The 17348-nt window shown below is 37.8% G+C and overlaps 1 protein-coding gene across 2 annotated transcripts in view; it reads left to right on the plus strand.

The window, feature by feature from the left end:
• The first annotated feature begins 418 nt into the window (after positions 1–418).
• The window catches only part of NOF1 (U3 small nucleolar RNA-associated protein), a 341291-nt gene continuing 324361 nt past the window's right edge, over positions 419–17348 (plus strand). The window contains exons 1-2 of one of the 2 annotated variants that reach the window (XM_089833039.1): positions 419–988; positions 8989–9118. In XM_089833039.1, the coding sequence (XP_089689165.1) occupies positions 8995–9118 (124 nt within the window). In that variant the 5' untranslated portion in view covers positions 419–988; positions 8989–8994. The remainder of the gene's footprint in view (positions 989–8988; positions 9119–17348) is intronic. The other variant, XM_089833040.1, reaches the window with a different exon arrangement.

The raw sequence follows: 17348 nt of genomic DNA on the forward strand, positions 1-17348 counted from the left end.
ATACTAATGTCATGGTTAGGGTTATGATTAGATCTAGAGTTTGAGTTATGATTTTGTTTTGGATTAGAGATTACTACTTGCGTTACAATAGGGGTTTAGAATTAAGATTGGGGTTAGTGCTGTCAATACGGTTTAAGAGTTACAATTAAAGGATTAATCATAATTAGTATTATAATTAGGATTACAATTTTGATTAAGAATAGTGTTAAAGGAAGGGTGACGATTAATTCGTGTTTACAATTTAGATTATGATATTCTATTAAAAAATAAACCTGCCTTATTTTCCTAAATATCCCTTGGTGTGACTATTGCACCTTACTAAGGTGTGCGATTGCTAGTATTTAACTATATGCTTTAAACCCTAGCACTGCAACTTAAAAAATATAAGATAAAAAGTTAAACATTGTTCTTTCATTTCGTTTTTTTAAGAGCAAAACGTGGAAATAGCGGCAACTCGTCTTGGCACAAGACACTACGCTTACCTCGTCTCCGTTTTCTCAAGGGAGTATTTCCTCGACAGTTGGCTGTATCTGCGCGTCTTGCAGGAATGTTAAAGTCCGAATCCATTTCTCCACTCTTAAATTTCCAGTGAATCTCGACCTATGCTCTATAATCTCTTCTCCATCGCAGCTACCATCACTCAAAATGATAAAGGAGGGAACACAGATTTATTAGCTGATAGGCTTGGACATTTTTTTGGAAACAAGACATTCTCACGTTGAAAATTTTCCGACTTACACTAAATAATTTCATTTAGAATGTTGAAAAATAGATAGCTGTCAAATCTTCGGAATAATTCAGAATTCAGTAGCCGTCAAAACCGAATAGCTCGAAGCAGCAACTGCAAGGAGAGTGGTTTTGGCGTGTCTCTTTTTGAGAAAAAGTTCGGCTGAGACAGAGATTTGTAAAATTTTCCTGGAAACTCCGTTCTTTTTTACATCGGTATCGTAGACAGCGTGACACAATTTGTGGAGAATCTAAAGGTTAGGTAAGTCACTTGCTAGCTGTGGACAAATTCTTTGCCCCACACCTGAAAACAACTTATTTGTTTAGTAGGCTACGAAAATCTTTGTTTCGAGTTCAAGTGTTGGATAGCTTTGTTTTGAACGTGATGACAAATGAAATAAAATGTAGCTTGATGAAATTGTAATACGTGCTTTCTGATTCTTACTCCATTTTTTGAATTTCTTAAAGAAATAGTGCCTATAAGGTTTAGGTTTTCCGTGGAAGGCTGTATTTAAACTGCGGTCACTCGATTCCTCTGTAAGGTTTTTGGTGGAGTTTGCAGTGATGCACATAGATTCCTCCACATAAGAGAAGAGTGCCTGAATCTAGTTTAATTGAATTCTTTTTCAAATTTGAATATTGTTCTGAAATAAATGAAATCTCCGGCGATCTCTTGTTGTGAGAACATTTTTCTCTCTCTTCTATCGAGCTTATTCTGGTTTTCCTATGTTTTGAGTTTTTTTTGGCTTTTCTCTTCAATGTTTTTTAAGGGTTTCAATGATATCAAAATTGTTGTCGGTTTGGGTAATTTAAGGTTATTAAATAAAATTACTTGATTGTAGAATTATCATATATGCAAAGTTCAAACCCCTCTACTTGTGCTAACACTTTGTATTTGTTTTAAGCTGGGTGTATAACTCTTATCTAGCTCATACCATTTTGAAGACATAACTTGGGTGCCATACATTCTTTTAGTGTTGGCAGTTGATTATTAATGATGTAATGACCCGTACCAATAGGCCACTAAACAAACCCTAATTTTAACACACTGCTAAAATATATAGCTGAAATAAAAGAAATAATAGTGCCAATGTATTCATTCAATGAAAATCAAATGTTTTTACAAATGATATGGCAAATTTCAGCACCAAAACATTATGACATAGCACATTACAAAGAAACCCTAACTGGCTGTATACAATTGAGAACTTGTTCCAACTACAGAGTGAAATAAAGAACCTGGATTGATCAAATGGTGGAGACTGAATGCTGTAGATGATATGGTGAAAGTGCAATTCCACTGGAAACTCTAAATCAGCAATTAAGCACAAATGAAAGGACTGAAATATCCTTCCCCCAGCTACAATAATTCAGGTGATCTCTCACACCCTCAAAATTGCGTACCAATTGAGAGTTTTCGTTCTCAATGGCCAATTGTGACTATTTGCAGAAACCCTAGGCTCCACAATGCACATAAGCAAAAATCAATAATAAATCTTGATGATAGGCAATGAGCCCTCAATGCCTATTTATTCTTTTCTTTGATAGGTCGGCCTCCCTCTTTTTAATTTTTTCTCCACTTCTTCCAGCAACCTCTAGAAGATTTTAAAATTTTTTTTTTTTTTAATAAAGTTACCTTGTAATCGATAACTTTATAATTAACTCCTCCAAAAAAAATGGGACATTACAAGTCCGCCCCTCCTAAAATTGCTTGGCCTCAAGCAATCTTAATGCTGGATGCTGCAAAATCACTTCTCCCTCCCAAGTAGCATCTTCAATAGGTAAATCTTTCCACTTAACTAGATATTCTCTGATTACTCTCCTGCGAAGCTGCTTCTCTCCACTATCCAGAATGAATTCTGGCACTAAGATCAATTTCCCCTCATCATCCAAGGGAGGTAATATTGCAGAAGGCATCACATTCTGACCCAACACCTTTTTGAGGCGTGATACATGAAACACATTGTGCACTCGACTATCTGTGGGAAGCTCCAACTCATAAGCCACCTCACCAACTCGTTTGATGATCTTGAATGGTCCATAATAGCGTGGCTTGAGTTTCTCTGTACCACTCTTCTTGAGAGTGGATTGCTTATATGGCTGCAACATGAGGTAAACCATATCATTTACCTCAAAACTATGCTCAATCCTCTTCTTGTCTGCATACTGTTTTTGCTGGTTTTGAGCTCTAGCAATGTTGTCTCTGAGAGTAGCAACTATATCCTTACTTTCCTGTAATAGTTCACCTGCACGAGGTACTTGACTGTCTCCCAACAACAAATCTAAGAAACTAGGTGCCTCATAACCGTAAAGTGCCATGAAGGGTGTCATTTGTATAGTCATATGATATGTAGTATTGTAATAATATTCACAGAGATATATCCATCTGACCCAAGCTCGCTGTTGATCTGCCACATAATTCCTCAAATACCCTTACACCCATTTGTTTACAATCTCTGTTTGACCATCAATCTGTGGGTGATAATTGGTACTAGGTGTAAGCTCAGTGCCACACAACCGAAATATCTCCTGCCAAAAGTGACTCATGAAGCGGCTGTCCCTGTCACTCACAATGCTCCGAGACAACCCGTGTAATCTAAAAATCTCCCTGAAGAAGACCTCTGCCACTTGAGTTGCTGAGTATGTAGTAGCGATAGGGAAGAAGTGAGCATATTTTGTCAGCCTATCCACCACCACATAGATACAATCACGCCCCTGGGTCCTAGGCAGGCCCATAATAAAATTCATAGAGATGCACTCCCACTTCCTGTCAAGAATAGGAAGTGGCTGTAGGAGCCCTGCTGGATAAGTGTGCTCTTATTTGTTCTGTTGGCAAACATGACACTCACGCACATACTACAAAACATCAGCCTTAAGTCCCTTCCAAGTGAATCGTTCCCGTACTAACCTGTAAGTCTTGAAATATCCAGGATGGCCTGCTGTAGGTGAATTATGGAATGCTCTAAAAATCAATTGCTTCACTTTCGATCCTGGGACTAAGTAAATCCTGTTCTTGTAAATGATCAAATCATCTATGAGAGTGTATCTGGTGTCAATTGTTGTCCCCTCCACTATAGAAGAGGCCCACTTGTCTTTGGCATATTCTGCTACAATCAAGTGTCGCCAATCCTCTGATATCTGAATCATAGAAGTGAGGTGTGGCCTACGGGATAAAGCATCTGCAACAATATTCTGTGTCCCCTTAACATATGTGATATCAAAATCATATGCCTGTAACTTACTCACCCACTTCTGCTGACAATCATTCAGGTCTCGCTGTCCCAAAAAGTGCTTCAAACTATTATGATCAGTTTTAATACAAAATTTGCTGCCCACAAGATACTGTCTGAATTTGGCCTTGGCATGCATGATGGCCAACATCTCCTTATCATATATACTGAATGATCTCTCAGCCCCTCTGAGTTTCCTACTCTCATAGGCTATAGGATGCTTGTCCTGCGTGAGTACATCACCAACTCCCTCTCCAGAAGCATCACATTGAAGCTCAAATGGCTTCGTGAAATCAGGCAATGCTAATACTGGGCATGTAGTCATTATTTCCTTGAACCGCATAAAACACTCCTGTGCCTCCCGAGTCCACACAAATGCCCCTTTCTTCAGCAAATCTGTCATGGGCGCTGCATGTCGTGAGTAGCCACTAACAAACTTGCGATAGAATCCACATAGACCAAGGAACCCTCTTAACTGTGTAAGGTTCTCTGGTGGTGGCCAATCAACAATAGCAAGGATCTTTTTAGGATCCATTCGCACTCTTTCTGCACTAATGATGTGTCCAAGATACAACAATTCTGTCATCCCCAAATCACATTTGGACTCCTTGGCATACAAGGACTCCCTCTGTAAAATGCTTAATACTGTCTCCAAGTGCTCTAAATGTTCCTGCCATGTCCTACTATAGATCAAAATATCATCAAAGAACACTAGCACAAATTTCCTCAACTGATGGTGGAAGACCTTGTTCATAGTGGACTGAAAAGTGGCAGGTGCATTAGTCAAACCAAAAGGCATGACTACAAACTCGAAATGACCGTAATGACATCTAAAAGCAGTTTTTTCAGTATCCTGCTCTTGAACTCTGATCTGGTGATAGCCTGATCTCAAATCAATTTTTGTGAAATAACAAGCCCCATGCAATTCGTCTATCAGCTCATCGATGCGTGGAATGGGATACTTGTTCTTTATAGTTCTCTTATTCAACACTTTATAATCAATACACTTTCGTAGAGTTCCATCCTTCTTTTTTACCAAAACAACAAAAGATGCAAAAGGTGACTTACTTGGTCTGATGTGTCCCATTGCTAGCAACTCGTTGATGGTCCTCTCGATCTCATCTTTGAGTCGTTTTGGGTGTCGGTATGGTGTGATCATGACAGGCTTAGCACCTTCCTCCAACTTGATAATGTGCTCAATACCTCTGTCTGGTGGCTTGCCTGGTGGAATCTTGCTGAATACCTTCCCATACTTGATTCTCAATTTTTGAATATCTGGATGATATTCAGTCTTATGTTGCTCCCCCTGGGTAGGCATCAAGGCACATATTGCTGCCCACTCTATATTATTATGCTTGGCTAATCTCTCCAACCGCCTAAATGAGATAGTCCTAACATCACCATTACGGATAGCCTTCAGCACATGAGTCCTACCATCCACCACGAATCGTATCTCCATATCCTCCAATCTTAGGGTAACCTCCTTCAAAGAATGTAGCCATTGCATCCCAAGTACTATGTCCATGCCACCCATGTTGACCACATGATAGTCTGCCTTAAACTCATAGTTGTTTAGGCGCAAAGGTAGATCTCGTACCATCCTATCACAATGAAGAGTATATCCATCAGTTACCTTAACTCTCAGTCCCTCGAACTCCTCAGTAATGAGTCCACGCCTCTCCACAAATCATGCATCAATGAAATTATGCGTGGCACCTGTATCCAACAGAGTAATAATCTTTTGTCCTGCCAAGACTCCTCGAAATCTGAAAGATCCCTCTCTTTGAATACTAGACAAACGTGCCTCTTGTAAATGTATCTCTGGAGGCTCTTTTTTCTCAGCACTATCTACTTCTTGTTCACCCTCTACCTCATCAGGATCCTCATCATGGTGCTTTGAGATGTCTGAATCTGAACCTTCATAATAAGCCCACATCACCCGGTTAGCCTTCCCCTTAGGCTTCATAGGACAATCATGACCAAACTCATAGGGACCTTTGCAAAAGAAGCATAGCTTCTTCCTACGCAAGTCATTAAGTGTTTCCTTATCCCAAGGTGCAGCTAGCTTGTCTTTTGAGTCACTAACCTTCTCTTTACCCTTGCTGAATTCCCCTTTGTTATCTCTAAATGATGAAGAACCCTTTGAACTAAACCGGTTTGCTGGAGCTGCAAGTTCCATACTGCGGGCTTTCTTCATGGCTTCCTGTAATGTAGGAGGATCAAAGGCCTTTACCCACCCCTTGAGTGGTTCAGTTAATCCCTTTGTGAATAAAATGACTAGCCTCTTTTTGAAATGTCAGGCACCATCATTGCAAGCTTTTGGAAGTCATTGATAAATTGTTCTAAGCCTCCTAACTGTCTCAACTAGGCTAACTCCTGGAAATAAACTTCAGGATTTTTTTTATCAAACCTTTCTATCAATCTATCCACAAACTTTTGATAAGTGGTTACCTGATTGTGTTGCAATGTGATCATCCCATGTGTCCACCAATCATGTGCTGCCCCATCTAAGTGTAAAGTGGCATACTTGAGTGCTTCAATTTCTGTCATAGTCTTCAGAGATAGGAAAGTATCCACCTTATGAATCCAAGCACGAGCAGTCATTTTCCCACTGCCATCAAATGTGGGTAATACCAACTTGTTGGTGACCTGTTGCAACTCATTGTGTTTATCTACTTGCTTCTTCCTGGCAGCTCTATAATTCAGGTACCTGTCAAATGTCCATCCATCCTGTACATATTCTGGTAATGAATCCTACTCATTCCTTGCTTGTCGGAGTTCATCTACAATATCTGTTACCATAGCATCAGGTGTGCGTGCTGGAGTTTCTTCTCTGAATGTAGGACGTGTGGGTCTGTCAGCTGTTCTAGTTCGTGTCCTATGTTGTGATCCTGCTATGTTCCTGTCATCCTGGTCATTATTATGATTATTCCTCCTATTTTCCCCAATCAAATGTTGCATCATAACCATCATTGCTTGTGTACTTGCCTCTATTGACTGTAGAAGCCTCTCCTGTTGCTGTAAAGTCTCATCATTTCGCACACTTCTGGATGGACTTTGAGAATGTCTCTCAGCCATATTCTTAGTTATGCTGGTTCTTTTGTAAACTAAATTAAATGGTGGTTGGGTAACCCTATCAGGCTGGCAAGAAACCGCTTTGATACCACTGTAATGACCTGTATCAATAGGCCACTAAACAAACCCTAATTTTAACACACTGCTAAAATATATAGCTGAAATAAAAGAAATAATAGTGCCAATGTATTCATTCAATAAAAATCAAATGTTTTTACAAATGATATGGCAAATTTCAGCACCAAAACATTATGACATAGCACATTACAAAGAAACCCTAACTGGCTGTATACAATTGAGAACTTGTTCCAACTACAGAGTGAAATAAAGAACTTGGATTGATCAAATGGTGGAAATTGAATGTTGTAGATGATATGGTGAAAGTGCAACTCCACTGGAAACTCTAAATCAGCAATTAAGCACAAATGAAAGGACTGAAATATCCTTCCCCCAGCTGCAATAAGTCAGGTGATCTCTCACACCCTCAAAATTGCGTACCAATTGAGAGTTTTCGTTCTCAATGGCCAATTGTGACTATTTGCAGAAACCCTAGGCTCCACAATGCACATAAGCAAAAATCAATAATAAATCTCAATGATAGGCAATGAGCCCTCAATGCCTATTTATTCTTTTCTTTGATAGGTCGGCCTCCCTCTTTTTAATTTTTTCTCCACTTCTTCCAGCAACCTCTAGAAGATTTTTATTTTTATTTATTTTTTAATAAAGTTACCTTGCAATCGATAACTTTATAATTAACTCCTCCAAAAAAAATGGGACATTACAAATGATGGTTTTTGTTGGTAGTATAGTTCATCAGTAGTAGATTGGATTTTTTTGAGGTAGCCGTATATGTTTTATTGCTGACCCATGCTTGTTAGTTGGGTGTGAGTTTTGGACATAACCCCAAATCTTGATCAGCCAAGGAGGTGGACCCTAGGAGTTTTAAGGGTGGAAATCCTTAAATACTCTTTGCAAGTTAATGACAAAAACCCTTATTCTTCACCGAGGGATGAAAACCTTTATTTTAGTAGATTTGAAAGCGCTTTTAAAGAATTTCAGTAGATGATTTATTTTCACAATCATTCAATGAACTATTAATCTGGATATTACAATAGATTCATAATATTTTTATACAATTTAACATGAATAAAATAATACTATCTTTTTGTCAACATCAATTATAAAAATATGAAATTCATTTTAAAATATTTTGAGAATATGGAAAACCTAGAAAATTTAGAAAAATGAAACTACTATTAATTTGCTATGGTCTACTCGGGGCGGACTGCAACAATGTGCAATTTTTATGTTGATTGTGACCCATGGTTGCGTGGCTTGTTCTGCAAAGCAACTTCTTTCATCTGCTGTTTCTCTTTTGTAATGCCTTGAAGAAATGTGTTGTGCTGTAGGTGCTTGTGGAATAAATTACGTGCTAAGAAACCCTGATAAAAAATGCTTTGTGATAAAATAAAATCTCCCTTTACCTAACAAATCTAGTCACGATCGTTATGAGTTCTATACATTTTTTAACTGTTTGTGGGAATTTGAGCTTCAACTATGAAATTTGGTGAACCTTGTGAAATAGATTGTGACCATCAATTTTTTTGGAATAACGTAAAGGAACATTTCAAATATTACACAAAGATTTGTTACATATTTCTCTTGGAATTATTCAATTGATTTATGGACATGTAGGGCATTTTTATACGTTATAATGGGAATTCCAAATTTTGTATATTAAATAAAGGACATATTTTATAGATTAATCATTATGATGCTTTATTCCTATAAGTAACAATGAGAAACTTCATACCGATAAAAAAAAACAATGAGAAACTTCATGAAACTTTATCTCAGGTAATGCAAATAGTTGCATTTTTTAAATTTCAAGAGACTGTTCTTACATACACAGACATTCCTTGACTCTGATTTATAATAAAATTGAACTTTTTTGCAGGTGAACATGGGAAAGCTTCAGAAAATTGAGAGGAAGGACTCAAAATCAATTATGGAGTCAAAGCACAAGCTTAAGCCCAAGAATAATGATTTCAAACACAAACAATCTGATACCAGGGCATCTTTAGTTGGTAACTCTTATAATTTTTCTTACTATGTGCTTGTTTCTTTCATGTCTGTCCTTTGGAGCTGTCTATTTGAATTTTTATCATTGTCATATTTCTCAAACTGTTATTCGTTTATCATTTATGAAGTTCAACTGCATACATTATACAGTCCTTTAAATAATGACATGCTTTCCAAAAGTCTGTTTGCCTTGGATAGTATTTGTCAACTAAGGATTAGTTTTTCAATTCTTTTGGATGTGGCATATCTTTTTTAATATACTTGTGGATCTGGAATTGTAAGTGGATTGGAGCTTTATAATTGATTGCTTACAGTCACAGCTTAGAAATTGTTAAATTATGTGACAACCATGAGTGTTGATGTCACATTCAAGTATAAATATTTTTTGGTAGTAAGTGTTTTTCATTGATGCACAAATACAACTCAGCTGAAGATTGCACTGAGATTACATTGTTTCAGTTATATTTCTTGATCCAGAACCTTGGCTAGCCTAATACCATAAGGCAAGGAAAAGATGAAGCATATGGCAAGGCAGGTGATGCTGCACCAACATACACATGGAAAGGAACTTCCGTTGTGTTGCTAGAGCACATGCCCACTGATTGAGGGTGGATTCAGTTTGCATCTGCCAAAACAAGCCTGCTAAAAAATAGAAATTAAACATAACACAAAACAAAAAGTGAGGAGGCAAAGACTTAAAGAAACCTCTAAGAACTTGCTTGACTGCTTCAGATAAAGAGTTTAGTAGCTGGAAGACCTACATTTTGATTAGCTTGATTATCAGCAATACTGTTTTTCACCCATGGAATACTTATATAGTTCTTGCCGATATAGTTTACAATTTCAAAGTAAAGTTCTTGCTGATATAGTTTATAATTTTGTAAATTTAAATATGTGCAATACTTATACGATGAGATAGTTTGATTGCAGCGACTGTCAGCTGAGAGCTTGTATTCCTTGTTTCACTGATATAGACTGTTATCTTTGCCCTGGGTATTTGGGTAACTAGAACTTTTTTGATATTTTTTTGACCTTGGGAACATGATGGACTGTGCTTGAAGGAGAGAGATGTTAAGGCAGTGGACAAAGGTGTGACCAATTTTCTTGAAGATTTGATGAATCCTAGCTTTCCATACCAAAAATTTTCTGGGGAGAAGAGATCCATCTGAAGTGATCCAGGTGACTTCTTGGGAATATGTGGAGGCTATGATGGATGCCAAATGCTTTTTGGAACGTGTTAGGAATGCTGTCTTTGAGAAAATTGTTAATACTGGCTTCCACACTTGCCTGGCGTAACTACTTCCACAATTTTTTGTGATTTGCACATGAACTTTTAAAGAAGTCTGTCTTCCTCTTCTAATCTACTTCCTAAACTACATGTAGAATAAAAGGCAAGTCTAAAACTAATGTACCTCTATTTTTAAAAGTTTTGGAGGAAAATGGTTTGAGATATGTAGGAAAATAAAAGGGGAGAGAGAGTTAGAGACAATTAGAGAGACAAGTGATAAATTAACTCTCCCTTCAATACACAATCAACCATCTATTGTAGTGACACTACTACATACAATGTTTGTTCAACTAACTTTCATAGAGCTACAAATTTGTAGAACCCTGGATGACCATGGACAAAGGCTTGTTGCTTCCAAATGCATACCAATAATGTGCTTCCACTTGAGGACCATAAGCAGACAGCTATTGCATGCACACTATCAAGGAACAAAAGGGAACACGTTTATATTCATCAAAGAGATGAGATATTTATATAGGGCATATCCAATATTTATATATACAATGTGGTAATCTAGAAATCTATGGTCGGGGATTTAACATACTAAAATTTCAGAAACTAATTAATTCTTAATTGAGGAAAACATATCACAATTCTTAACCGAATGAAAGGAGATACCGTTAATTGAGTCATTCAACTCTTTCAAATGAAATGGAAATACGGACTAACTATAACCACATATAAAATATTTTGGAACTAACATCCATCTAACTACCATATTCATATGACATTCAATTTTAACTACTATTCCGTTTGCAAAATCAATTCTGAAATATTATGATGGAAGCAATATGTATAGCAAATAAAGTACGAGCAAAACATAAAAAGGGTTACCAAAACAAAAGCAGTTGATGTCATTGAGTTGTACAAGCCTTGGCATTTGGAAGAGAGGAGAAGCATTGCCATGGGCTTAACCTCCCAACCGCGGACCCTTAGTATCCCTACACAATCTCCAACGAGAAAGGCCCTCCCTACCTTGAGAGTTCGCTTAGGACACTCTTTTCCAACCACTGAGCATCTTGGTGTTAGAGTGTCGACTAGTCAATTGTTGAGACTGTGGACACATTCCAATCATTGTGATATTGCTATCAGGATTTAACTGTGTGATTTTGAGTCAAACTCATTGACCCATGTTTCATGAGTGATGATTCAACATGAATCCATCTCTCATGATAATAAATGGAACACTTGGCACTCATTGGATCTAGGTGATGCTCACAGGGGTGAAGCACTGAGACTTCTTGGGAGGTCACCCATCCCAGTACTACTCTAGCCTGAGCGCACTTACCTATGGAGTTTCCTCCATGGATAAACTCAAAGCTTGCAACCCCATTTGCAAAACCTTCACCAAATGTTGTGCCTTATGAACCATTCATTAGAAAGCCCCTTAAGCTCATCAATTGATAAGTAGGAGATAATTTCCACAACAAGTCAAATTGTGATATTGCTATCAGGATTTAACAATGTGATTTTGAGTCAAACTCATTGATCCATGTTTCAAGAGTAGTGATTCAACATGAATCCATCTCTCATGAGAATAAATGGAACACTTAGCACTCATTGGATCTAGGTGATGCTCACAGAGGTGAAGCACCAAGACTTCTCGGGAGGTCACCCATCCTAGTACTACTCCAACTTGAGCGCGCTTAACTACGGAGTTTCCTCCATGGTTAAACCCAAAGTTTGCAACCCCATTTGCAAAGCCTTCACCAAGTGTTGTGCCTTATGAACCATTCATTAGAAAGCCCCTTAAGCTCATCAATTGATAAGTAGGAGATAATTTCCACAGCAAGTCAAATTGTGATATTGCTATCAGGATTTAACTGTGTGATTTTGAGTCAAACTCATTGACCCATGTTTCATGAGTAGTGATTCAACATGAATCCATCTCTCATGAGAATAAATGGGACATTCCAATCAGCCTATCTTACAATTGCTAGCACCTTGACCTCTGGTGATCATGGTGGCAAACATGCCATTCACTAACTACCTTGGCCAAGGATTTCAGATAGGCAACTTATGTGCCCGATCACCCAGCTCTCGACTTGACAACAAGAAAATACAAGGATTTCGATGAGCTATCTTTATATTTGATTTAGATGTTAATGCTGATCATATTCTTTCTTTCATTGCAGGAAATCTTCCCACTCTTTTCTCCCCTCAACTCGATCATAAAGGTCCTCATTACTTGTGAAATTCATAATATAAATGGTGGATTCATGAACACATATTCCTTTGCCACGCTTCATACCATAGTTTAAAAATTCGATATTGGCAATATCTCAACCGGCCCAAAATTTTTGAAAAACTCGGAATCGACAAAAAACTTGATGAAAAATTCGGCAATAAATCAACACTTTTAGCAAACATTTGAAAAATAGTCTAAAAAATGCGTACATACACACCAATTTTGTAGAATATATAATAGTTTGAGATATTCACCATATATCAATCAAAGTTTTTAGTTAAAGAATAATTCATAGCAAGTATAACTTAGTAGATTAACATAGTGCTAGAATCATATACCAAAAAAGTTTAAAACAAGTACATTATCTGAATATAAATAAGTTCAATACATATAGAAGTCGAACTCCATGAAACTACTACTTTTGAATATAAATAAGTTCAATACATATAAAAGTCAAACTCCATGAAATTACTACTTTTGAATGCATATTAAGTTCAAGTTTTAGAATCAATGAAAACTAAAAGTAGATCTACGAATAAAACTCAAAAGAGATTGTTGTTGCTAGGTGGGTGGTGTTGAAGTAGTTGCTGTGGCAATATCCTCAACAAGTGCCCTAATAGGTGCATCATGCTCGACATAAGCCTCTGATGGATGACTAAGCTCATGTTCCTCCTCACATGCTGCCACATCCGCATCCGAATCATCTGCTTCTCTTTCAAACTCAACTAACTGCTCATCTGTCAATAAAGGTTCACCCATGTCCGTATCTGCATCGTCACCATCATTAGGAGCAATCCAAATGATATGGATCAGTGTCATCCAAGTCTATTCCTTTATATGAAGCTTGCTCTTTCACCTTCGTCTCGTACAAGAGAAGGTTGTACTTCACATAAACCAAATCATTTAGGTGCTTTTGAGTCAACCTATTACATTTCTTTGTGTGTGTGTTCTGAAAGTACTCCAATTTCTCTTGCAGCCAGAAGTACTACGAGGCTGCGATAAGATTTGGATGGCAAGCTGTTGAAGATTAAGCGTTGTGGCGCCATAATCTTCCCACCACAGATCTCCAAGGATCAAAAAAACCATTTATGATTTGGTAAAACTTCCAATAAACTTCACGAGTGAAATAAATGGTATGATAAAACTAAACGAATGTTCTTTTTTACCTAATGGCAAGGTGTATCTCCTATGTTTGCAATCAAGAGAAGAAAACAATGTTTCCCCTTTCCTCTTGTAGCTCTGCAACTCATCAAGTATGAGGACTTGGAGGTCCGTATCAACAACCAATCTTCGAATACATGTGTCCAAGCCAATTAGAACCTCTGCATCCGCTTTAAAAGTGTTGGAAAAATAGTACTTGGTGTTCAAGAAGTAGGTAGCTGCATGAATGTGTTGCTGGAGTTGTCAGTTCCACCTACGATTAATGATGTTCTATATGGGTGTATATTTGGTCTCATTTGACCTATACAAGTGCTGAATGGCCTCTTTTGCCCTATCAATGGCCTCATATAGAAACCCCATGGGGTTTTTATCCCCATCCACAATTCATAGAACCTTCACCAATGGTTTTGACACCTGAACATAATAAAACATACAAAAATCAGCCAATGAAAATATTTCAAAATTAAATACTAAATCATCAATGAAGACGATGGTCAACAACACTCTCATGAAAAGAGATACATGCTTATAGCCTTGAAAATATATACCATTGACATTGCTTTTGATTTTGCTGCTATTGGTGGAATCTACCCAACTTTATGCTATCCCACCTACCCTTCCTTGCCATGCACAAGTGGTTTTGATAACCAATCATCAAAGAAAGAAATGTGAAGACCTCATACAATTAGTCTTTCTTGTTCCTATGTGGCTTCAAGTTGGAAATGCTCTTGATGCTTACCCATAGTGAGTAAATAAATCTCCTTGCTTGTTCTAGAAGTGGAATTTGCATCTTGAACATAACTTGATTCATAGGAAATGCTTGTAGTCCTACAAAAATTCTCTCACAAATAAAAACATCCAACCTTTTATTGTTTGTAAATCAAGCAAATGCTCTTTGGCTTCGTAGGGGTGGTAGGGGTTTCCCTGTTGGATCCCACTTTTGCTTTCTTGGATTTGCTTCTTTTGGTTGGTTAGTTTGTTTCTTGCTTCTTCCACTTTCTTTCTAGTTGCACTGTTTGGTGCCCCTATTATGGCCTGGTCCACTTTTTTGTTCTTGGCGGAGCCTTTGATCCCTTCTATGGTGATTTATTGGACATTAATAAATTTATACTATCTTATCTACCCATGTGTTGGTGTAATTTAGTATTCACTAATTACACTTTACTTAAGTTTGGGATAATGCAAAGATAGTAGTTTGCATTTGAGACACTTAGGAGTTTGTAATTTAGTTGCACATGGTGGAGAAGAAATTCCACTTTAGGTGGTGATAGTTGTTATCGCATCACACTTTACATTTAGTGCACTTATTGTCCTCCACATGTTTCACATACTTTATTGCACAATTGGAAGATGGTCCAGCTTTGGTGAACATGTGATTTCCCCTTGTGTGGGTGATAACTTATCGTCGCATTATGGTCCCTTATTGCCTTGCCTATATAAGCAGACACTTCTAGACTGTACACATCTATTGAGTTCTGTTGCTCATTGATTATACATTGCAGTTCAATTATTGCATATTTGTGAAAACTTAATTGTTGCAGTCACTGATTAATAATCTCCTATCATAAACGATTATTAAACTGCTGAAAACAAATTCCTAGCTAATATCGAAAAATAACACAACTGCAACTTCACTTACAAAATACAGAAAGAAATGCGCAAGACAATGAATGCAATATTTTCGGAGAAATTGTCCCTAGAAAAACCCCTAAGGGAAAACCAGTTCTACAGATGAGGAATTATATTAAACTTCAGCAAATCAAGAGATACAGAATTCCTTGCCTCTCACTGGTAGAACTCTGACAACCTCCTAATTTCTCTCGCTGATATTCCCCACTGCTATTCCCACGCTAACACCGCGCCCTTGCTAACACTGCAAGACTGTATGCTAACACTGCAAACTTACAAACTCATTTGCCAACACTGCAAATGTTTCTCCAAACTTCTTGTTCTCCAAATGCCCCTCTGACCTTCTTTTACACTACTCCTGTTGGTAAACCAACGGTCGAGATTAAAACAACTTAACAACCCTAACCAAGTCGGTTTCTAGTTGTTTCCAAAAGTGGTTAATTAATTAACAAATATTTGTCTCTAATCTAACCAATTAGTTAGCAAAACAATTACTTGTTAAATAATAACATATGGACAAACAACTGTCCAAAGCTAACTAAACTAACACTCCCTCTTAGCGAGGAAGTTGTTCTGCATGACACTTAACTTATCTCTGAAGAAGATAAATTTTGCCTTCCCCAATGCCTTAGTTAGAATGTCTACTACTTGCTCCTCTGTAGGTATGTACTGTAGTTGAACAACTCCCCATTGTACACAATCTCTGATGAAGTGATATTTGATATCTATATGTTTAGACCTATCATGAAACATTGGATTCTTAGACAACTTGATGCAACTTTGATTATCACAATGTATCACAGTAGTCTCAACCTTCTGACCAAACAAAACTACTAACAACTTCCGAAGCCATATAGCTTCACAGGTCGCCATGCTAGCTATTATGTATTCTACTTCTGTTGAACATAGAGCCACAGACTTTTGCTTCCTATTGAACCAAGAAACAACTCCTAATCCCAAGCTAAAACAACACCCTGAAGTGCTCCTTTTGTCTGTTGTACTTCCTGCCCAATTTGCATCAGTATAACCTATCAACCTAATACCTCGAATGTATATGATCACATACTTAACTGTACCACGCAAGTAATGCAGCACATGCTTAGCCACTGTCCAATGCATTCTCTTTGGTTCAACCATGAACTAACTAAGAGAGTTAACTGCAAATGCTATATCTGGCCTAGTGTTGACCAAATACATAAGCAAACCAATCAACTATTTGTATAAAGTGGGATCTACATCCTTCTCCCTGGATGTATCTACCTTCCTCCAATTTGTGATCATGGGTGTAGACATGGCTTTGCAATCCTCCATCTTGCTTCAAGATTTCAATGCAGTATTTCCCTTGACCAAGGAAAATCTCCCCATCTGTTTGCCACACTTCCATGCCTAGAAAGTAGTGCATAAGTCCCAAATCCTTCATCTCGAACTCTTCTGCAAGATTTCTCTTGCAGTCCACTATGAGCCTTAGTGAACCTAAGGAACAGGTCGTCCACATAAAGAACAAGAATGAGAATCTCACCCCCAACCACCAAGTAGTAGAGGTTAGCATCCGCTTCACTTTTCACAAAGTCCATTTTCTGCAAGTATGTATCAATGCGCTCATACCATGCTCTAGGAGCCTGCTTGAGTCCGTACAATGCTTTCTTCAATCTGCACACGTGGGTCTCTTTGCTATGTGCTACAAAGCCTTCTGGTTGTTCTATGTATACCTCCTCCTTCAACTTACCATTAAGGAATGCTGTCTTGACATCCATTTGATGGATTTTCCATCCCATCTGTGCTGCAAGTGAGATTACAGCTCGTACAAAAGTATACCTGACAACTGGAGCAAATGTCTCCTCATAGTCTATTCCCTCCTTCTGAGAGAACCCCTTTGCCACAAACCTCCCCTTGTATTTCTCGCTGCTACCATCTGCACCATACTTTATCTTATAGATCCAACGTGATCCAACTACTGCCCTATCTGTTG

The sequence above is a fragment of the Cupressus sempervirens genome, chromosome 5, assembly GCF_028749045.1.
Source record: "Cupressus sempervirens isolate cs-2001-9-10 chromosome 5, ASM2874904v1, whole genome shotgun sequence".
Classification (NCBI taxonomy): Eukaryota; Viridiplantae; Streptophyta; class Pinopsida; order Cupressales; family Cupressaceae; genus Cupressus; species Cupressus sempervirens.